General features: G+C 43.7%; 1 protein-coding gene across 50 annotated transcripts in view; it reads left to right on the plus strand.

Annotated features, from left to right (window-relative positions):
- The window catches only part of CACNA1C (calcium voltage-gated channel subunit alpha1 C), a 752,487-nt gene that overhangs the window by 713,445 nt on the left and 14,729 nt on the right, over positions 1-24,313 (plus strand). For 32 of the 50 annotated variants that reach the window (XM_053895066.1, XM_019464996.2, XM_053895076.1 and 29 more), the window contains 9 exons: positions 1,399-1,564; positions 2,161-2,288; positions 2,943-3,039; positions 4,855-4,957; positions 14,574-14,675; positions 17,727-17,854; positions 18,282-18,416; positions 19,965-20,317; positions 23,281-23,409. In XM_053895066.1, coding sequence (XP_053751041.1) covers positions 1,399-1,564; positions 2,161-2,288; positions 2,943-3,039; positions 4,855-4,957; positions 14,574-14,675; positions 17,727-17,854; positions 18,282-18,416; positions 19,965-20,317; positions 23,281-23,409 — 1,341 coding nt within the window. Of the gene's footprint in view, positions 1-1,398; positions 1,565-2,160; positions 2,289-2,942; positions 3,040-4,854; positions 4,958-14,573; positions 14,676-17,726; positions 17,855-18,281; positions 18,417-19,964; positions 20,318-20,906; positions 20,934-23,280; positions 23,410-24,313 lie in introns of all 50 variants that reach the window. The other 18 variants (XM_019464982.2, XM_053895067.1, XM_053895065.1 and 15 more) reach the window with 1 other exon arrangement.

The following is a 24,313-nucleotide window of genomic DNA, read 5'->3' on the forward strand; positions in this document are numbered from 1 at the left end:
CATACTATCACTTTTCCTAGTCAACATTATACTGCAATTTTATCCAATGCAATAAGAAAAATAAAAAGTAAGAATTGCAGAAGAAACAAAATTAAATGCCAAAAAATCGATTGCCAAACTCAACAACAGTTTTAAAATGGGCAAAAGTCTTGAATAGACATTTCTCCAAATATCCAAAGAAGATATATAAATGGCCAATGAGCATGTGAAAAGATGTTCAACATCACTAATCATAAGGGAAATATAAATCAGAACTACAGTGAGATAGTACCTCATATTCATTAGGATACCTACTATCAAACAAAACAAAACAAAACAAAACAGAAAACAAGTGTTGGCAAGGATGTGGAGAAATCGGAACCCTTGTGCCCTGTTGGTGAGAAAGAAAAAGGCATAGCTATTGTGTAAAACAGTATGACGATGACTCAAAAAATTAAAAATAAAATTACCATATGAATCCTTGCACAATGTATAGGTAAACCAAATCATGATGAAGTACACTTTAAATATCTTACAACTTTGGGGGCACCTGGGTGGCTCCATCTGTTAAGCATCCAACTCTTGGTTTCAGCTCAGGTCGTGATTTCAGAGTTTGTGAGATGGAGCCCCACATGGGGCTCTGCACTGATAGCACAGAGCCTGATTGGGATTCTCTCTTTCCCTCTCTTTCTGCCCCTCCCCAATGTGTGCCTGTGCTCTCTCTCTCTCTCTCTCACACACACACACACACACACACACACACAAAATAAACATTCAAAAAAAGAAAAAAAATAAATACCTTACAATTTTATTTGTCAATTATACCTCAGCAAAACTGAAAACGAGTTGGCAAGTCCACAGAGCAATGGCATTTGTCCTGCACTGACGACCAGAGCATAGATTGGACAAACCTTTGGAGAACCAGGAATACCTAGTGAAAGTGAAGACGACCCTAACTTCCACTTTCTAAGCAGATATCCAAGGCATGGACCTGCATTTTGATTGCAGTTTTCTTTATAATAGCAAAAAAGAAAAGAAAAACCTTAAGCAGGACAGTGGGGTTTTTTTAATGGTATATACATAGAGTATACTGCTATATGGTAGTTATGTTGAATGAACTAGAACGAAATGGATAAATCTTAACATGAATTGCAAACTTAACATGAATTGCAAAAAAAGAGGGACTTTTCAGAAAAGGAAGTTTGTCACCATTTATATATCGTTTTAAAACATTCAAAACAATGATATATATTTTTGTATCTGGTAGTGACTGTATCAGACCATTCAGGGAATGATAAACACCAAATTCAATTCAGTAGTTCCCTCTGGGCAGGGAGGATGGCACAAGGGGTAAGAGAAAGATCCAGAGATATGAGATGGGCCCCATGGGTGGTAGACTCTCTCACCGCTCTCCCCTAGGTGTGCCACAGGGGAGGCATGGCAAGACATCATGCTGGCCTGCATGCCAGGGAAGAAGTGTGCCCCCGAGTCAGAGCCCAGCAACAGCACGGAAGGGGAAACGCCCTGTGGCAGCAGTTTTGCCGTCTTCTACTTCATCAGCTTCTACATGCTCTGTGCCTTCCTGGTAAGCCAAGGTGGGGCTGAACAGCCATGGGTATGAGTGTGCAGTTCAAGGCAGCCCAGGCCCTCTAACTACTTTTGCAGCTTGCAGTCAGAGCAACTCCATCAGAGGAACTAGCTTGCAGAGACTGAGTTAGGAGGAATGTCCAACCATCAGACAAGGACACAAAGCCCTGGGCCAGAGTGAGCCCAACTAGCATCTTTCTTGTCCATTCTTGGCTCTTGTGATGGTGTCATTGTACTAGAGGACAGAGGGGATGTGTGTGGAGGCCTAGAGGCAACCTGTATGTTTTCGACACTTTGATGCAGAGTGCAGGAAGGGTGGTGGATAAAGCTGCCCTCTGTCCTTGGCAGCGCTACCCAGCAACTGTGTATGAGAGAAACTGTCCAGCCCACATGTGGGGTTCATCCAACCCTGCTCTGATGCAAGCAAATTCATACCCAAGAGACCCAAGTTCCAGGGACTGGTGTTTTAAATGGTGAATATAGCTGATCTTTAGAAACATGGGCTTCTGACACACATGGCACCGGCTGGCAAAGAGGATTCAAGTGTGCAGGAGGTCCTCTTGTAGAAACTCATCATATCTCTGTCCTCTGCAGATCATCAACCTCTTTGTAGCTGTCATCATGGACAACTTTGACTACCTGACAAGAGACTGGTCAATCCTTGGTCCCCATCATCTGGATGAATTTAAAAGAATCTGGGCAGAGTATGATCCTGAAGCTAAGTAAGTTCCCAGAGAGAAAGACTGATTCCCAAAACCCAGAGAACATTATGTGACCACACCTATAGAAGAGGTTCAGGACAGTTTAGCATTGGGTAGATCGACTGGAAACACTGAACTGCACCAGACCCCAGGGCCAAAGGTCAAAAGGGCCAGTGATACGCCAGGCATCTTTGGCTAAGTCAAGAACTTGTCTGCTATTTTCAGTTGGACAGAAGGATGGGAGATCCTAGTGTCAGGAATAACTAGTAAGTATTCAAGTTAAAATATTTAGTCAAGTAGATCTCACTCCATTCTCACTTCAGGTTCAAAGATACCCTCATAGGTCCATCACATTCGGTTGACGCTCAATAAATGCCTTTTGGTCAGATGGTTAAATTGCAGCAGCAAGTATCTGTGAGAATCTCATTGTACTACTGAAAGTCTCTTCCACCTTAAGCAAAGCACTGGTGGAAAATTGTTCATTAAAAGCACTGGTGGAAAATTGTTCATTAAAATGTATATATTGGTTTTGGAGTTTTACCATGCAATTCTGCAACTCTGCACCAAGTTTGACCAACAGAACAATAGCTTTGGAGAGCCCAGTACTGAGTCCTGGGCTGCCAGTCGAAACCACGACTCTTGACTGACCTTTGACTCCTCTCCTTCCTCTTTTAGGGGTCGTATCAAACACCTAGATGTGGTGACCCTGCTCCGGCGGATTCAGCCCCCACTGGGTTTTGGGAAGCTGTGCCCTCACCGCGTGGCTTGCAAAGTAAGAGATGACCTGAGTTCAAAGGAGAAAAAGAAAAAATATGGAAGGGAAGAGGCCTATTTGTCTTGTGACCTTGGTCAGACCTTGATCCTTACAGGGATTGAAGACAATATTTTATGTGCCTAAAGAAATGAGCATGGGCCAGATTATATTTTGAGGTTCCTACCAACAATCAGTCCTCAGACACCATAAAGGAAAGATGAAATGGATGCCTCATGACCCAACCAGCCACATGCCCAGTCCCATCAAGCTGCACCACCTAGGCATCCTAGAAGACTTCCAGCCAAGGACAGATGGATTAGGGGTTCTCTTCCTGGGATCAGGGGGCTATTAGACTGTCTATGTATCAGCCTCAGGGACCTGTAAATCTCTAAAATTGTGTGCAAAATCACTGAAACACTCACAAATTGTACGAGGGAGAGGATCCATCATGTTCATATTTCTAAGTGAGTCCATGACCCCATAAAAGTAAAAACAAGCATCCTAGTCTCTTTAGACCTAACTGTTGCTCATGTGGCCCTCACATGACCCTGAGAGTGAGCGCCCCCTTCAATTCTGTGTCCAGGCACCTCCCTTACCTCATTATAATCCCAACCAGGTAGCCCCACAAATGCTGAAGGGTATTGTTTCCACTCTCTCCCCTCTTCTTTCAATCCCCATTTCCACCACTCTGTACTCCTTATTGGAATAACAATGAGCTGAAAGGGGTTAGGGAAAGTGAGATCAGAGAGCTGTATAGAAGAGGCTCAAATAGAAAATTTTAACTCTGTGGATAAACCATTCGTGGAAAATGGAGAACTGAATTGTGTTCTGTTTTACTCATTTTTTTCTCACTTGCATCTCCACCTTGTTCCAAAAAAGATGTTAGAAGATTTCCAAGGGTATAGAAGATAAGACCAAAAAATAGAGCACAAATTAAATGTAAAGTCAAAGCACAATGGACAAAAGAGCAGGGACAAATGTGGCCTGCACAAGGTGACAGTGTGTCTTTGTGCCTTCCAGACTGCCTGGGTGTTGAGCTTCCCCATGGCCAGTCCACAATTCACACTGTCCTTGAGAGTCAAGAAGATCCAGTCACTCAGGAAAATTATAAACCTTTTTGGCACTATGGTTAATGGGACACCATATGATCTAACGAATAAGATCTTTGACCACATCTTGAGAGCAGATGCCAGAATGGTGCTCTTTATCATAATTACTCTGGTGTGTGCTGAGGGCCGCACACCAGGGCACAATGCAATAGCAGCTATTTTGGGTGGTGAGAATGGAGGGAAAAGGGCAATCTGATCCAATCCAGTCAACAAGCTTTTAATTCAGCTTGATGCAAAGGTATATTTTTCAATATACAGAAAAGAAGATACACTACACCTCCTGCATGCAAACCTGCCATTACTGTCTCTCTTGTCAAGGCTTTGGATGAATGCTGCTGGCAGGTGGGCTCCTGGCAAATGCCTGGCATGCAGCTGTTCTTCGTTGCCAGTAGAAAGCACACCCATATGCCTGAGCAGACATTTGAGCAGAGGAGGGGGTTGTGTGGGCTTACCATCCTTTTGTGGAGGCAAGTGTCTAATAAGGACAATTTCCATTCTTCCTTCACTCTGTGTGGTAGGGTGAAAGTACTTATGGTAGAGCTGAGATTCTCCCCAGAACAGATTTTGAATACATTTTAGTGACCCATGCCTCAACCCCCACCTGCTCCCAACACACACACAAGTTTCAAGGCTCCCTCCTGGCATTCTCCTGCCATGGTGGCTCTGTAGGTCCTTTGAGAACTGTTTGCTGTAATCACCAGCTTTGCCTCCCTTTCTCCTCCAGCGCCTGGTCTCCATGAACATGCCTCTGAACAGTGATGGGACTGTCATGTTCAATGCCACCCTGTTTGCCCTAGTCCGGACAGCCCTGCGGATCAAAACAGAAGGTAAGGGTCATCTGAGGGCCACTGGGAGAGCCATTCAGAAGGTCTAACAGGTTAACAAAAGAGGAAACCAATAGGCTATAAAGTGCTCCCAGCATCTTCCCATCCTGTGTATCAGAGCAGCGGCTCAGTGATAACCTTCACATGCTGAAGAGGCCTGGCCTGCTCATGTTTCCTTTGCTCCTTGAATGGCCTTTTGGCCTTTAGCCTATTTATTTTGAACCCTAGCTTTCCATCAATTTCTATGAATGATTCTGGGTGATATCTTGAAGTCATAGCTTATAGTTCAAAAGCAGAAGGTGATGAGTGTTACCTGAAACAGGACTAAGCCCCATCTAAATGAAATTTTACTGACTGTGTGGATCTCTCAAATGTTTACCTTTCTTTTTAAATTAGAAGTGTCAGGAAGGGGTCATATTGGCAAATGGTGATTATGGTCAAGGTAATCACATACAATTATACAGGCTGTGCCTGGATCAAGGTGCTCAGCTAGCTGACAGGTATGGGTTAAGATCTCACCTGTGCTTTGCTAGCCGGGCCATGCTCCCTCAGGGATGTGTCCACCTGAAGGGATGCCTTCTGGTTTGCACAAATGTGCCCTATGGGCTAGCAGCAGCCTTGGCTGAGATAATCAGCTGTCTTTGTAATTGGTAAGTATTTCTGAACCACTCTGTGGAAAAGGCTATATAGAATGTACCTAAGAAGATGCAATTGCTCTCCAAGAGCTTCTAGCTTAATTACAATGTTTCCTAGAGTGTGGTCAAAAGACCACCTGCCTCAAAGTCAGCTGTTGAAGCTTGTTTAAAACTTGATAAGGCATTTATTCTCTCTCTACTTCAGTTTCTTCATTTGTAAAATAAGAATGATAATGATGTGTGGGAATTCAGTTCAGTGAAGAATCCAAAGAAGTGCCATTTCTCAGTTAAATCCTTCCACAAAATAATAGAAACATCTACAATGAAGGAAAACAAGAACCAGGCCAGCAAGACACATGTCAAAGTAATGAGCTAATCTTTAAAAAATTGAAAATAGTTCAAGTTATGCTGCCAAACTGAAGAGAAACAAAGGCTGAAGGAGGCAGTCTGAGATTCTGGTGTAAGAAGACCCTGAATTCACCTCCTCCCAAGGACACACCAAATCTACACCCACATATAGAGCAATTCATCCTGAAAAACAGCTTCTGCACAACAAATGTTAGAGGCGCTACACAGAGAATGGCAGGAAAGATGAAAACATGGTAACCATGGGAACACCCTGACCAATGTGATGACCTGCAGTGAGGAGGGATAGCACTGAGGGACCTGCACCCAGACTCACCTACCCTGAGACACAGGGGGAAAACAGGCAACAGGACTATAAGTGAAGGAAATCCATTTACATCCACTAAATGGTGGGGGGAGTACTGGAATTCTTTCCAGGTTGGAGGTACCAAAAAGCACCATTGTTTACATTCCTCTTTCACCTTGATAATGCAGATGAGAGCAGGGTCTAAGTGCTCTAGTTGGCTTGATAGGGTTGCTCCAATGAGCCCCAGGCCCTTAGCCCACACCAGCTTCCCCCAGGTAGCCCCCACCCATGCCCACCAACTCCAGCCAACCCACCAAGGTGACCTGGTCTCAGTGCACCCCAGGACACCCCCAGCCAGTGTCGGTTGAGCTCCAGCCATTCCATCAGGGTGATCCATGCACCGTATGTCCCTTGACTCCCTGAGGCCATGCTGGCTTCAACTCCAGCCAGCCAGCCAAAACTTCCAGGCACATGCAATCTACACAGGGGATGTTCCTACATGAGGCCACTCCTTGAGAATAGGAGAGGTAGTTATTCCACCTAATTTGTAGAAACAAAAATTGAAAGTCAAACAAAATGAGGAGACAGAAGAATATGTTCTAAATGAAAGAGAAAAATAAAACCCGGGGGCGGGGGGGGGGGAAATCCCTGATGAAATGGAGATAGGTAATTTACCAGACAGATTTCAAAGTAATGGCCATAAAGATACTCACCAAACTCAGGATAAAAATGAAAGAACACAGTGAGAACTTCAACAAAGAGTTACAAAATATAAGAAAGTACAAAACAGAAGTCACAGAGATGAAGAAGAATACAAGAATTGAATTGAAAAATACACTAGAAATCAACAGCAGATTAGATGATACAGAAGAGTGGATCAGCAATTTGGAAGACAGAATAGTGGAAATCATCCCGTCAGAACAGCAAAAAGAAAAAAGAATTTTTAGAAATGAGAATAGTTTTAAAAACCTCTAGAACAACATCAAATGCACTAAAATTCACATTATAAGGGTTCCAGAAGGAGACGGGAGCGGGGGGGCAGGAAACTTATTTGAAGAAATAATGACTGAAAACTTCCCTAACCTGGGAAAGAAAACAGACATCCAGGTCCAGGAAGCACAAAAAGTCCTAAAAGAGAACCCAAAGAGACCTATACCAAGGAATATTATTAAATTGTCAAAAGTTAAAGACAAGGGGAAAAAATTTTAAAGCAACAAGAGAAAAACAACTTGTTATGCCCAAAGGAACCCCCCCATAAAACTATCATCATATTTTTCAGCATAAATTTTGCAGGCCAGAAGTGAGTGGCATAATATATTCAGAGTATTGAAAGAAAAAACTGTCAACCAAGAATGCTCTACCTGGCAAGGTTATCATTCAGAATGGAAGGCGAGATAGTTTCTTAGACAAGCAAAAGTTAAAGGAGTTCCTCGCCACTAAACCAAGCTTATCAGAAATGTTAAATGGTCTTCTTTAAGCAGAAAAGGCCATAATTGGAAATAGTACATGAAGAAAAAACTCACTGATAAAGAGAATATATATATTTATATACTTATATTTACCAGTAAATCAGCCACTTAAAAAGATAGTATGAATAGGGGTGCCTGGGTGGCTCAGTCGGTTGAGCCTCTGACTTCAGCTCAGGTCATGATCTCGTGGTCTGTGAGTTCAAGCCCCACATCGGGCTCTGTGCTGACAGCTCAGAGCCTGGAGCCTATTTCAGATTTTATGTCTCCCTCTCTCTCTACCCCTCCCCTGCTCATGCTCTGTTTCTCTCTCTGTCAAAAATAAATAAACATTTAAAAAAAGATAGTATGAATATTAAGAAAACAAAAATAGTAATTTAACTATAACTACAGTAAGTAAATAATACACAAAATAAAAAATATATCAAATATAACATCAAAAACATAAAATATTGCAGGTGGTGGGTAAAAATGTAGTGCTTTTAGAATGTGTTCAAACTAAAAACAAGTTTTGTTCAAACTGAAGTGACTATTAGCTTAAAATAAACTGCTATATATAGAGAGAGAGCAATATTTATGAACATCATGGTAACCACAAACCAAAACCTACAATAGATAAACAAAAATAAAGAGAAAGAAACCCCAACATAACTAAAGAACCATCAAACCACAGTGGAAGACACCAAAAGAAGAAAAATGAAACAGAGAAGAACTGCAATAATAACCAGAAAACAATTGACCAAATGATGATAGTACATACCTATTAATAATCGCATCAAAAATAAATGGACTAAATGCTCCAATCAAAAGACATAGGGTGTCTGAATAGATAAAAAACAAGACCCATTTATATGCTGCCTATAAGAGAGTCATTTCAGATCTAAAGCCACTCGGAGACTGAAAGTGAAGAGATGCAAAAAGATATTCCAGGGAAATGGAAACAAAAAGAAAGCTAGTGAGGCAGTACTCATATTAGACAAAATAGACTTTAAAACAAGGACTATAACAAAATACAAAGAAGAGCATTACACAATGATAAAATTCAATCCAAGAAGAGGATATAACATTTGTAAATATTTATACACCCAACATAAAGCATTTAAATATATAAAGCAAATATTAATAGGCATAAAGGGAGAAATTGACATTAATACAATAATAGTAAGGAACTTTAATATCCCACTTAATCAATGGATAAATCATCCAGAGAATCAATAGGGAAATATTGGCCTTAAATGACACATTGGACCAGATGGACTTAATAAATATATATAGAACGTTTCATCCAAAACAGCAGAATACACATTCTATTCAACTGCACGTGGAACATTTTCCAGGATAGTTAAGCCACAAAACAAGTTTCAGGAAATTCAAGAAGACTGACATCATATCAAGCATCTTTTCCAAACATAATGGTATGACACTAGAAATTAATTACAAAAAGAAAACTGGAAAAAAACCCACAAACAAGTGGAGACTGAACAACTTGTTACTAAACAACCAATGGGTCAACAAAGAAATCAAAGAGGAAACAAACAAAAATACCTTGAGACAAATGAAAATGGAGATACAACTTTCCAAAATCTATGGGATGCAACATAAGCAATTCTAAGAGGGAAACTCATAATGATACAGGCCTACCTCAAGAAACAAAAAAAATCCCAAATAAACCATCTAACGTTATAAAGGAACTAGAAAAAGAGGAACAAAGCCCAACATTAGTAGAGGGAAGGAAATAATAAAGTCCAGAGTGGAAATACATGAAATAGAGATTGGGGGAAAAAAAAAAAGAAAAGAAAAGACCAGTGAAAGTAAGAGCTGGTTCTTTGAAAAGATAAATAAAATCAGTAGCCAAACTCAAGAGTAAAAGATAGAGGACCCAAATAAATAAAATCAGAAATGAAAGAAAAGTTACAACTGACACCACAGAAGTACAAAGGGTAAGGGGTGCCTGGGTGGCTCAGTTGGTTAAGAGTCAGACTTCAACTCAGGTCATGATCTCACGGTTCGTGGGTTCAAGCCCTGCGTCAGGCTCTGTGCTGACAGTTTAGAGCCTGGAGCCTGCTTCAGTTTCTGTGTCTCCCTCTCTCTCTGCCCCTCCCCTGCTCAAAAATAAATAAACATTTTTAAAAATTAAAAAGAAAAGAAATACAAAGGGTAAGAGTTTACTACAATTATATACCAACAAATCAAAAAACCTAAAAAAAAAAAAAAAAAAAAAAGAATAAATTCCTAGAAACACATAACCTTCCAAAGACTGAATCACACACACACAAAAATAGAAAATATGAATAGGCCAATTACAATTCATAAAATTGAAACAGTAATTTTAAAACTTCTGAAAAACAAAAGTCCAGGACCAGACAGCTTCACAAGTGAACTCTACTAAACATTTAAAAAAGAGTTAGTATCAGGGCACCTGGGTGGCTCAGTCGGTTAAGTGTCTGACTCAATTTTGGCTCAGATCATAGTCTCATGGTTCATGGGTGGGTCATAGTCACAGTTCATGGGTTCAAGCCCCACATTGGGCTCTGTGCTGACAGTGTGGAGCCTGCTTGGGATTCTCTCTCCCCCCCCCCGCCCCTCCCCTGTTAGCTCGCTGTCTCTCTCTCTCTCTCTCTCTCTCTCTCAGTCGGTTAAGCATCCAACTTTGGCTTGGGTCATGATCTCATAGAGTTCAAGCCCCATGTCGGGCTCTGTGCTGACAGCTCAGAGCCTGGAGTCTGCTTCTGATTCTGTGTCTCCCTCTCTCTCTGCCTCTCCCCCTGTTCATGCTCTGTCTCTCTCTCTCGCTCTCTCAAAAATAAACATTAAAAAAAATTTTAATTAAAAAATAAAAATAAATTTAAAAAATTTAAGAAGAAGAGTTAGTACCTATTCTTCTCAAATTATTCCAAAAGATTAAAGAGGAAGGAAGGTATCATTTGTCTGATACCAAAACCAGACAAAAATACCACAAGAAAGAAAATTACAGGCCAGTATCCCTGATAATATAGATGTAAAACTCCTAACAAAATATTAGCAAACCAAATTCAACAATACATTAAAAGGATTATACATCACAATCAAGCAAGATTTATTCCAGAGATGCAAGGATGGTTCAACATCCACAAATTAATCAATGTGATATACCACATTAACAAAACAAAGGATAAAAAATCATATGATGATCTCAATAGATGCAGAAAAAAGCACTTAACAAATTCAACATTCATTTTATGATCAAAAGTGTCAATAAAGTAGGTATAGAAGGAATGTATCTCAACATAATAAAGGCCATATATGACAAACCCACAGCTAACACCATAGTCAGTGATGAAAGCTGAAGCTTTTCCTGTACAATCAGGAACAAGACAAGTATGTGCACTCTTACCACTTTAATTCAACGTAGTATTGGAAGTCCTAGCCAGAAATTAGGCAAGAAAAAGAAATGAAGGCATCCAAATTGAACAGGAAAAAGTAAAACTGTCACTATTTGCAGATGACATGATATTGTGTAGAGAAAACCCTAGAGACTCCACCAAATCTATTACAGGTGATAAATGAATTCAGTAAAGTCACAGGATGCAAAACTAACATACAGAAATCACTGTTTCTATACACTAATAACTATCAGAAAAATAAAGTAAGGAAACAGTTCCATTTACAATTGTATCAAAAATAATGAAATACCTATAATACATTCAACCAAGGAAGTGAAAGACCTGTACTCTGAATACTGTTTAAGACATTGATGAAAGAAATTGACAACATGAATAAATGGAAAGATATTTTGTGCTCATGGATTGGAAGAATTAATATTGTTAAAATGTCCATGCTACCCAAAGCATTCTACAGATTCAGTGCACTCCCTACCAAAATACTAAGGGTGGGGCACCTGGGTGGCTTAGTCAGTTAGGCATCTGACTTCAGATCACGTCATGATCTCAGGGTTTGTGAGTTTGAGCCCCATGTCAGGCTCTGTGCTGACAGCTCAGAGCCTGCAGCCTGCTTCGGATTCTGTGTGTGTGTGTCTCTCTCTCTGCCCCTCCCCCGCTCACACACTGTCTCTCTCAAAAATAAACATTAAAAAAAATTTTTAATACCAATGGCATTTTTCACAGAATTAGAACAAAGCATCCCAAAATGTACATGGAACCACAAAAGTAAATAACCAAAGCAGTCTTGAAAAAGAAGAACAAAGCTGGAAGTATCATCCTTCATGATTTCAAACTATACTACAAAGCTAGTATACTAATCAAAACAGTATGGTACCAGCATGAACACAGACACATAGATCAATGGAATAGAATCAGAAAGTGCAGGAAAAAAAACCCACACATATGGTCAATTAATCTATGACAAAAGAGGCAAGAATATACAATGGGGGAAAAGTCTTTTCAATAAATGGTACTGGGAACATTGGACAGCTACACGCAAAAGAATGAAACTGGACCACTATCTTACACCACATACAAAAATAAATTTTAAATGGATTGAAGACTTGAATGTAAAACCTGAAACAATAAAACTCCTAGAAGAAAATATAGGCAGTAAATTCTTTGACGTCAGTTTTGGCAATATTTTTGGACCAGTCTCTTCAGGCAAGGACAAAGAGCTAAAATAAACAAATGAGATTACGTCAAACCAAAAAATTTCACACAGCGAAGGAAAAGGCAACCTACTGAATGGGAGAAGTATGGGTGACATTTGTTCTTCCCCAAGGTTCAAGGGAAAATCTGCTCTGTGACTCTCTTCTAGCTTCTGGTGGGGGCCAGCAATGCTTGGTATTGCTTGGCCATAGCTGTATCACTCTAGTCTCTGCCTCCATCTTCACATGGCCTTTTTTCTGTGTGTCTCCATGTGTCTTCTCCTCTTCTTATACAGACACCATTAGTATTGGATTTAGGGTCCACTCTAATGAAGTATGACTTTGTCTTAACTAGTAACATCTGCAAAGACCCTATTTCCAACTAAGGCCATGTGCTAAGGTTCCATGTGGACATGAATTTGGTGGGGACACTATTCAACCCACTACAAAAGATAAGCATTTTTATTTGAGCATTATTTTAATTATGACTCTTTCATTGTATATGTCAGAAACCACTAACTACCTAACCAGGAAGTGAACCTAACCGTTAGGGATGCCTCCATAACTGGAATGCCCAGGATTATCCTCTGGCTCCAGGTACTTTTTGGATCTGACAGGGGACTCAGGAATCCATCACTCTCTCTCCATTGCCACCTCTGCTTACTCCTGTTGGACCACTTCCCACAGGAGACTCTCTGGTGTGGCCACAGGGCAGATTTCACCTCAGATAGTCTAACACCAGAGCTCTCAACCATACTGCTTCCCCTGTGTAGTAGCAGTAAACACCCCTGTATTGGTTTCCTATACCTATACCAATTACCACAAATTCTTTGGCTTGAACAATACCTATTATTAGCCCACAGTTCTAAAGGTCAGGGGTCCAGCCATGGAGTAGCTGAGTTCTCTGCTAAGAGTCTTACAAAGCCAAATCAGGATATTGATCAGGATGTGTCCTCTTCCAGAAGCTCCAGCTCATTTAGGTTTTTGGAGGAATTCATTTCTTGCCATTGTAGGACTGGCTCTTAGCTCACAGCATCAGTGTGTGCTTTCTCTCAGGCCATAGCAGCTACCTCCTATTCCTTCTGCTTCCAACTTGGGACAACTCTCTAGTTTTATCTTTTGACCTTCTTCATGCATTACTTTTTTATTTGTTTTGGTTTGGTTTTATTGAAGTACAATTGACATATAACATTACATTAGTTTCAGATATACAGCATAATGATTCCACATTTGTATATATTAAGAAATGATCACCATAGTAAATCTGGTTATCATCCATCACCATATATAATTATAATTTTGTGTGTGTGTGTGATGAGAACTTTTAAGATCTTAGCAACTATCATGCAGTACAGTATTATTAACCATAATTACCATACTGTACATTGCATCTCAGGACTTATTTATTTTATAACTGGAAGTTTGCACCAGTGAACTCTCTACTTTTGAAGAGCTCATGTGTTAGGTCAGGCCCACCTAGATTCCCTATCTTAAGGTGATAGGAACCACATAATATAATATAATCACAGGAGTAAAATCCATCAGTCACAGTCCCAGGGACCATGCAGGGTGTGTATATATTGGTGGTGGTGGGAGATAGCTCAGGCAGAATTTAGGCTACTGCCCACCATATCCTCTCTTTCAGCTGCTCTACCACCAGTGGCATCAAATTAAGTCTGTTTTACCAGTGGAAAAAGTAGACCCAGAGAAACTCCAAAACAGAACCCAGTGTCTACTGATTTCTACTTCTACACTGAGGTAGAAGTAGAAATTTTTTTGCCACATCCTCCCCACAGGAGACTCAGAAAAGGGCTTTGACACCAAGGTTCCCCTGTGTATGGATGCTTTATGCCTTATGTGGGGGAAACCTCCCAATCACCCACAGAGGCCCATGAGAAATGCCATGCACTGGAACAGTCCCTCATGCTCTCTGGCAGGTGGCTGTTGAGCTTAGTCAGGGCAGGCTGTCTGGTCGGCTCCAAGTGCCACCCACAAGGAAGCAGCATGTGGGGGTGAAGGGATACCAGTGGCTGGCCCAAGCAGCAGGCAGAGAGGAAGCAAAAAGGAATTGCACTGGACAGGGAATGGAGGGAGGGGGAAGTAAGAGTGCAGAGAACAATACAAAGAGAAATGGATGGAGGTAGCCTAGAGAGAGAGTGAAGCTCGTGGACCATGTCTCTCTGTGGGGCAAAATGCCACCAGTAGCGGCTTCCCACTCTACACAGAAGGACCCACTCCATGGGAGGGCCCCAAGGGGCTGATGATCCTTTTCAGCCTTGTATCTCCCTCCCCTCAGGGAACCTAGAACAAGCCAATGAGGAGCTGCGAGCCATAATCAAGAAGATCTGGAAGCGTACCAGCATGAAGCTGCTAGACCAAGTGGTGCCCCCTGCAGGTGGTGAGTACTTCAGGATCTCTTGCCTGGTTTCTGAGTCTACTAGGGTCTTGGGAGGCCTGCTTTCCCCAGGCCCTGTGTGTGGGGCTCAAAGGTGCTATTGGTTAAAAGGGACGACGGTAGGGGTACCTGGGTGGCTCAGTCGGTTAAGCGTCCAACTTCGGCTCGGGTCATGATCTCACGGTTTGTGAGCTCAAGCCCCACGTCGGGCTCTGTGCTAACAGCTCAGAGCCTGGAACCTGTTGCAGATTCTGTGTCTCCCTCTCCCTCTGCCCCTCCACTGCTCACGATCTGTCTCTCTCTGTCTCTCAATAATAAATAAATGTTAAAAAATTTTTTTTAAAAAGAAGAAGGGACAAGGGTGCCATGCCCTTCACAAACTCAGATACAGAATGTCAGCTTGGAAATCTGGTCCAATCCTACATTTCAAGACCAAGCAAGGCCCCTCAATACTTAGAGGTTTGACAGAATTTCCAAGGAAACTCTGCAAATATAAGTTTCCCCATAAACTACCAGGCTGTTTGCTCTGGAAATAATGGTGCCCTGGACAAAGAATCCCCTGAGATCCTCTCTTGGTTGAAATTCTTTTTGTTTCTCCTAGGGCAGTGTTTCTCTACCCTGTCAAACCCAAAGCCCCTTTTCATAACAAAAAGTTTATAATGCTCCTACTACTACCCTGAATGAAAATAATAATCTTCCTACAACATATATAATTTCCAAAATATTAATATAACACTTTAATATAAAATACATTAAAGTCAAATGTTCTTCAATATATACACGCTAAAGCACTATGGCTTATGACACTACGCCAAAAGTCATAGTTAACTGAAATACTTGCTCTACATATGATGAATAAGTTTGTGTTTAAAGGAACTAAGATGATATTGAATATCATTGACATTTTGTGTTTATCATTTTGAGGGATAACTAAGTATATTAAATAATATAATATCCACATGTATGTATACATACATGCACCTACGTATGTGCACATACATGGAACAAATGCAGACCAATGTAAGTAGGTGACTACTTACAGACCACAGCAGACCGCAGGTGACTCAGACCACGAGCAGTGTTGCCATCAGGGATACAATTTTCCAAAATGTAAACCCCTCTTAACCAAGTGGAAACAAAGTAAATATGGTCTTCCATCAATTTACATGGCAGTTATATTCCTGGAAAATTCTGGATATATTAAAAGCAGGCAAAAAATTATTTTCTGTTCATATGTAAAATGCAGTTAGGTTCTTAGCTTAGTTATAGACAGGTTATGTCCCCACATGGACATCTAGCAGATTGCAAAGCTATTATTTGTTGTGTAAAACATGCCTGTATTTTAAGGGACACATCTGGAACCACCTAATACCTGTAGCACACTGTGACAGCTAAAAGAAAGTCCCACGCAATCCCAAAACACTCCTTAAAATGTGACACCACCACCCCTGTTGAGAACCACTTCCCAAAGGGAAGCAGGACAGGAGCTAAGTGAAAAGTCACCTACACAGGCCAAGCATCATCTGACGTTTTGTACATTATTTAATCCTTATAACGTTACTATGAAGTTTGCTCAAGAAACTGAAGTTCTTCAAAACTATGTAGCTGACCCAAGACTACATGGTGAGTACCTAGTAGGTTCAGAATCCAAACCCAGGTCTGAGGGATGCTAGAACTCCAAGCTCTTTCTTCCCTACCGCTCTTCCTCCCCAACTACCCTAAACAGGGAACTCAGGGCTTTCCCTCTCACATGGTAATGAGGTCTTTGTCATGTAGAAGGTCATCACTGCTGTAGACTTGGCTATTCTTAAAGTACAACTAGGAGTAGGAGAACCATCACAAGCCCCTATATCTAACCTACAAGCTATCTCCTGGGCCCATTTCCCAGAGAAGAAGATGGAACCAAGGGGCTACTCATAGGGCATGCAATGTTCTCCTTGGAGAGTCATTGGCTTCTCCACCACCTGGTTCATTCCCAAGACAGAGGCTGATTATGTCATGTGTAACTTGGGTGTCCAGCCCAGCAGGGACTCAGCCAAGCCACATGGTAAGAAAACCCAATCTGTCTAATTATAAGAAAAACCTAGACTTAGAGGAGAAGGTGCTCCTTACACCAAACCCCATCTTTAAGCAGAACTGTTTGCACTTAGGGGACTGGTCAGTTTATGATGGGCATCTCAAGTTTTAGAATCAAATAGGGACACCTGGGTGGCTCAGTCAGTTCAGTGTCTGACTTTGATGCAAGTCATGATCTCATGGTTTGTGAGTTCTAGCCCTGCATCAAGCTCTCTACTGTCAGGGCAGAGCCTGCTTCAGATCTTCAGTCCCCCTCTCTCTGCCCCTTCCCAACTTGCACTTTCTCTCTCAAAAGCAAACATCTAAAAATTATTTAGAATCCAATAAAAATGAGTTAGCAATATAAGCTAAGTTTTTTTTAGTTTTTTTAATGTTTATTTATTTTTGAGAGAGAGACAGAGCATGAGTTAGGGAGGAGCAGAGAGAGAGGGAGACACAGAATGCAAAGCAGGTTTCAGGCTATGAGCTGTCAGCACAGAGCCCGATGTGGGGCTTGAACTCGCAAACTGCAAGATTGTGACCTGAGCTGAAGTCGGACGCTTAACCGACTGAGCCACCCAGGCACCACTAAAGTTTTTTATACATTTTTTTAACTTTAAAAAAAAAAAAAACAAGGTGGGAAATAATTTTGACAATAGGCTACTTCTAGTGTAAAAAAAAAAGGTGGGATAAGAATATATTTGCTTATATTCAGAAAGCATTTGCAGAAAGACTCTTTGGAAAAATACTCAAACTAATTTGAGAAAGGTTATTTATTAAAAGGTGTTAACTAGGCAGATGGGGGAGGGGTGGTAAAAAGACTTTTCACTGTATACCTTTTAGTATATTTTTGCCTTTTGAACCATGTTAATAGACTACCTCTTTTTAAAAAATTAAATTTAAAAAACTTAAGAAAGTTTGGATGCTGAAAAAAGTTAATGAAGCCCAACTGAATTCCCCCATTTATCACCCTTCTGTCCTTTTTTTCTCACGTCTCAGATGATGAGGTCACCGTTGGCAAGTTTTATGCTACTTTCCTGATCCAAGAGTACTTCCGGAAATTCAAGAAGCGCAAAGAGCAGGGCCTTGTGGGCAAGCCTTCCCAAAGGAACGCCCTGTCCTTGCAGGTGAGGGGTGAGGAGGGGGGTCCACACCCTAAGGAAGGGCCTGGTCACCTTCTTCCAACCTCTGGCTAAGGCTTAAGTCTGTCATCAGTGGGCTGGAGGCCAGGTCCCTTCAGAAGGAAACTTTCTGAGAGTTCCAAGCCTTTCTACAGGTGGGTGTGTGAAGGGGCTACATACTGCTTCCCACACACCCTGCCCTCCACAGTCCTGCCCGCTTCACAGCTCCCCAGAGCTCTATGGAGCTCTGCTGAAGTTCTGGAACAGCCCTTTATCCTTCCTGGGTGGAGAAATGGATTCTTCCACTCTGGGGCAGACAAGAGAGGTCCCGAACCACATCCCCAGTTAGCACACACAGATAAACCCTCTCAGGCTCACCTGCCTTGTGGAGAGGCAGGTGGGTCAGGTGGCTGGGTGCCCCTCTGGGTTTCAGGCTGGCTTGCGCACGCTGCATGACATTGGGCCTGAGATCCGACGGGCCATCTCTGGAGATCTGACAGCTGAGGAGGAGCTGGACAAGGCCATGAAGGAGGCTGTGTCTGCTGCCTCCGAAGATGACATCTTCAGGGTAGGTGGATGCCATAGGAGCACTCTCTTATCTTTATAAAGTTCGGTTTGAAGTAAGAAGGTGGGCTGGCTTCACCTTTTCTGCTAAGAAAATCCAGGGAAAAAGCCCTGAGCTCTAAGGCAGATTCCAAGCTCTTCCCACTCAACTATTTCCTATCCCTGCATGTTTTCCAAGCCTGATTCCATCTCAAGGCTGGGCTCCCAGGACATGGCAGCTTACAGAGTGTCACTGGCTCTTGGAGAAAGAGGGGAGGAGCCCTTTTCTTAAGGGAAATGTTTCCTAGGAGAAATTTCTACATTAGAAGTTGCAAATGGTGGCTCTTGGGCCTCATCTAATCTGCAGACCTATTTTGTTTGCCGACATTTGGAAATTCGGCACATTCAAATAAAAATCTAGACCTCTGGCTTCTCTTTAAAAAAAATCAGAAAATCTGGCTTATGTTCCCATGTGGTAGCAGAGGAGTGGAGCCAAGTGGCAATTATCCTCTTGAGATAAAGCATGTGTTCTTCAGGTCACAAAAATCCCCTCCAGCCTTCCTTCCCTCTCCCGTCCTGGATATGAAGGCTGAGCGTCAGTTTTAGAAGTGAAAACCAAACCTGACTCTGCCAGGATAGTGGAACTCTTGGGTCCTGCTCTCTCCATTCATTGTGGCCCATGCCTAAGCCCTGAGGTACTTGGCTAAAACCCTTCCCAAGTGAGGGAGAAACTACTGACCACCATTGCAATGGGGCCATGCTCACAACTGTCCCTTCCAGCTCCCACAGGGGGACCACACAGGGGTCCTGGGCTATGGAGTCACCGGGAGGAGCTTGCCCTCCTTGTGGCTACCCTGTCATCACCATCCTCATCTTCATCACTGTGAAATGTCCATCACTGAATGGCCTCAGGGACTCAGCACCATGATAACACTGCCCCAGCAAGACCCCACAGATCAACTTGCAGATAGCTACTTTCCCACTCACCCAGGGCAAGAAAAAAATGTTAGGAAAAAACATTGGGTCCTGATTTGAAATCTCTAAGAACCTCCCAGGGGAGAGAAAGCCATGATATAATTAATGGAGTCAATGTGTCATCCTTATTTTCAAAACCATTTCGCCAACATGGTTTCTAGCTCAGTGAGCCATTTGGATCTCCATTTAAAAAATTCTTGTTAGAATCCCCTGGTCTCTTTCCCCACCCCTCAGCCCTCACCGTGCCTCACAGCTGCCAAGCCAAGCACTGACTGCAATTTAGGATTGCCATCCTACACTGGTCCTTGAAACTCCTCATGGGGTTCATTAGAAAGTCCCAGGGGAGCAGCCTCCCTGCCTGACGGGTTCTGCAAGAGGTCCTGTCCCTCACTGTTCCCCCAGTGGTTTCAGAGGGGACTCTCTGGGTCCCTCCCTCTCAAACCACCAGGCCACGCAGGTGAAGAGTTCCCCATCTGCCATGTGCTGCCCGGCATGGTTGTGCTCTCTGGAAGGCAGACAACCTTCCGTGCCTTCGCTGAGAAGGAGAGGTAGCTGAGGGGGCTTTCTCCTCCACCCACCCCTCCCGTCTTGCCTACAGAGGGCCGGTGGCCTGTTCGGCAACCACGTCAGCTACTACCAAAGCGACGGCCGGAGCGCCTTCCCCCAGACCTTCACCACCCAGCGCCCACTGCACATCAACAAGGCGGGTAACAGCCAAGGCGACACCGAGTCGCCATCCCACGAGAAACTGGTGGACTCCACCTTCACCCCCAGCAGCTACTCGTCCACTGGCTCCAACGCCAACATCAACAATGCCAACAACACTGCCCTGGGCCGCTTCCCCCGTCCCGCTGGCTACCCCAGCGCAGTCAGCACCGTGGAGGGCCATGGGCCCCCCTTGTCTCCTGCTGTCCGGGTACAGGAGGCAGCATGGAAGCTCAGCTCCAAGAGGTAAGCAGGAGGGTGGGGCATCCAGGGCCCATGCACAGGGGCCCCACACACTCCAGCCCAGAGTGGATGGGGGGAGAGTTTGGCCCCCAGGCCTACCACTCACCCCTCAAGCTGGGATGGAGGATGCTGCCCCAGAGCCCATCAAGAGATAGGCAAATGCTTCTTCCCAATCTTGCCCTTGATTATATGTGGCAGCCACCCTCGGGAGAAGGCACCATGGCCCCACTGCCCAACAAGTGTCCTGAGATGCACACTTGTGGACAGAGCCTCCTGTGCTTTCTCATGCTAACCAAGCAGAGGAGCTCCAGCCCCTGATCCCTGGGATGTCGGCATTCTGGCTCCACAGTAGACTCTGTTCCCCTGGCCTTTCCCAAGTCTGCCTAAACCTGGCCTTTGGCTCAATTAGGATGGGAACGGAGCTATTATGTCCTTCTCAACCCTCTTGGGAGGGGCATTTTGGTGTCAGGAGGCCCTTCACGGTAGCACTTTCTCATTCTGCCCCAGTGTAGGATCATTCCTGGTAGTTTGACTGATCTCCCACCTCCTGACGCATGCTTTTCTCCCCACCCTCTGCTCCCTGGTGCTCCAGGATACATTGCTATGATGTGCTGGGACGGTAGGTGCCTACTTTCATGCTCTGGGCCTCAGGAAGCACAGCCTGGGCTTAGAGGGTCTCCCCGCTTTTTCTGTCAACAGCTCCGGGTACCCAAGGCCGGCTGGGTGGGAACATGCCTCCACATCTTGCCACTTCACCCTTAGTTGAGCTGCTCTTCCAGAGCAGGACAGCCTCCCCACCACAGCAGGCCGGGAAGATCCCCAGCATGCCATGATCTTGGGCCGATCCCTCCTGCTTGCAAACTTAGAAAATAATCGTGAAGTGTGAGTGTCTTTCTGGACAAGTGTCCTGAAGCTGCTTTCATCTAAGGAGACAGCATACCTGCCCCCTGGTTTTCACTTCTGTTCTTACCACCCATTTTCAAATGGCTCCATGTAAGCCTACGTGGCCTGGGCATTTAACAGTGTTGATGACAGCCAAGTCAAACCTTACTGCCTGGAAGCCTGGCTGGTTAAACCACCCAAAAGCAGTGTTGGGTGAGTCCTGCTCAAGAGATGTATATTGATGCCTTCTATGTGCAGGGCAGTGTACTTCGCACTGGATTTTGTATGCTGATGTGAAAGGGTTAGCTTTGTACAGGGGAATATCAAAGTTTAAGTGGCTGACCCATGACTGTCTTGGTGGCCCCTCCCTTTTCTGTAAACCTTTTCCCCTTCTACAACCTTCAGGGACTCAGTTCTAGTGCCATTTTCTCCCTTGCTCCCCTTATCAAAACCTCTTCTTAAGGAAGGCTCATTGTGTCCATCATTAGCTTCTCAGTGTAAACTAATACCCCCCCCCTTCAAAGGGTATTTTCCAAACTGTGTTCCATATTAAATGAAGGGAGAGTGGCTTTTAGAGAGGAGATAGGAGAGACATCAGGGGATTGTCTTCCTCTCCCCACAGATACATCTATCAATGATTATGGTACATGCAAAGCACCTAGCACAATGCCTAGCATGTAGTAAGAGCTCTCTAAACATCGGCTCCCTCCCTTCCCAACACAGTAAACAATACTCAAGGCAGTATGCTTCTGCTTGGTGAGGAGGAACAACTTAACCAAGGTTGTAGCTCTGGGGCCTCATCCTTCATCTTGCAGCTCAAGGCTAAGTGCAGTGGCCCCAGGACTAGCCTTACTTTTGATGGGGACAAGCCAGCATGTCTTGCACACAGTGGCCCCCAAGAAGTGGTGTTGCCTGCCTGCTGCCATTCTCCATCTCCAGCTCATCCCATCATGCCTCACCAAAGCTCCTTTCACATATCTCTCTTCCCACTCCATCAAGAGCCTTCAACATTTCACCTCTCCTTACTGTGGGGTGGGCAGCCATCTGTTAGGGCCTTCTCCAGAGAACCAGGTAGGTACCCAGGAACGGTATCATCCTGAATTGCACACAGCCCACTGGCTCAGCGTCAAATCTAAGGTGCCAATCTATCACTGAGCCCTGAGAAAATAAACTGGGATATTTCCCTGATGCCTCCATGAGTAAAGTGGGCCCCAGCATTCAGGAACTATAGGAAGAAAGATGGAGGGAGGTACTGAGCGAGGCACAGACAGGAAGAGAGAACACCTGGACCAGAGCTAAGAAGACATGACCAAATGAGCAGAAGATCCTGGTCTGGAGGGAAAACAAAATAATCCAAGGTACATCCTGGTGTGGGAGGATCTCAAGCTCAGCAGGGAGTCAAGCTCACTACCCAGGACAACAAACCCCCCTATGTGAGGCTTCTTCTCTGGGCCTTCACTCCAAGGAGCCAATGACAAACCCAAAGCCATGTCAAAATGTGACACCAGGAACTTCCCAGCTCTGCCCAACTAGCACCCAAAGCCCCAGCTGTCTCTAGCAGAAGGAGAGGACAGCCCTTGCACAGGCCCACGCCGACCTGTATAGAACAGTCCAGGACCCTGTTTTAAAAGCTGGTCCTTTCTACCTTTCAAAACACCATCTCATCTGTTACTTCATTTGTTACTCCCAACAAGTTTCTGAGTCAAGCAGGGCATATGTTAGTTCAATTTTATTGATAGGGATACTGAGGCATGTGGTGAGCTAGTGACTTATGCCAGAGGGCAACTGAATTGGGGTCAGAACTCAGATCTCCTTGGATCCTACCCCAGAGATGCTTGTTCCATGTGGAATTCTAACTCTAATCTTACTGCTTCCATGGCTCCGCGGCTTTGTCAGCGACTGCAGGAGGAAGAGGCCACAGCGGTTTTGTGTGAGTGTGTGTGCACGTGTGTGTGTGCGTGTTCCCTGTGTGAGTGCATTGCACATGTGAATGAGTGCATGTGCAATGTGTGCCACCTCACCTGCTGAAGGAATGGTGGGGATTAGCAGTTTCTGACTTTATTTCTCCATCTTGGACACTTCAGGTGCCACTCCCGGGAGAGCCAGATAGCCATGGTGTGTCAGGAGGAGGTCTCTCAGGATGAGACCTATGACGTGAAGATAAGTGAAGACACTGAGTACTGCAGCGAGCCCAGCCTGATCTCCACAGAGATGTGAGCTCTGCCCCCAGGCTAGCCCATGTGCAGGAAAGGGTCTGGGGGTGAAGGGAAGCTCCCTGAAATCCCTCCTCTGGGCATGACTTGGGGAGCAGGAGATCATATATCAGAAGATGCCTAAAGCATCTGTCACCTCATTAGGGAGATGGATGTATGTGTCTCCACCCACCCCACCCCACCCCACCCCCGACACACACACATGCACACTATCCCCCAGTTAGCTTAGCTTTTCTTGTGACGCAATACTTTCAGGAAAACTTTAAAACATTGTTTCATAAACTTTTTTTACTGAAACCAACTGTCATAAACATACTTTGGAGTGAGACTCAGTACACACATACATGTATTGACAAATAAAAGTTCATGAAGCTTCTTATAATAAAGCTACCCAGCAGAGGGCACTGCTGGCAAACAGTGGCCAAGATTTTTGTCAGTGCTGGAATTTTTAATATAATTTATTATCAAATTGGTTTCCATACAACACCCAGTGCTCATCCCAACAAGTGCCCTCCTCCCTTCCCATCATCCACTTTCCCCTATCACTCAGCCCCCATCTACCCTTAGTTTGTTCTCAGTCCTTAAGAGTCTCTTACAGTTTGAATTTTTTAAGAGAAGCGTTTTTTAACTACAAGTCCAGACCCATTCGAGGGTTGTGACATTTACTTAGTTATGATCGATACTTTTTTATATATTAATGTTTTATTGGAAAAGGTACATGAGGGGCACCTGGCTGGCTCAATTGGAAAAGCATGCAACTCTTGATCTCGGGGTCATGAGTTCAAGCCCCACGTTGGGTGTAGAGGTTACTAAAAAATAAAATCTTTAGAAAGAAAAAGAAAGGAAGGAAAGGAAAGGAAGGAAAGAAGAAAGAAAGAAAGAAAGAAAGAAAGAAAGAAAGAAA

Source organism: Panthera pardus, unplaced genomic scaffold (genome assembly GCF_024362965.1).
Source record: "Panthera pardus isolate Hobbes unplaced genomic scaffold, ASM2436296v1 HiC_scaffold_6, whole genome shotgun sequence".
Lineage (NCBI taxonomy): Eukaryota > Metazoa > Chordata > Mammalia > Carnivora > Felidae > Panthera > Panthera pardus.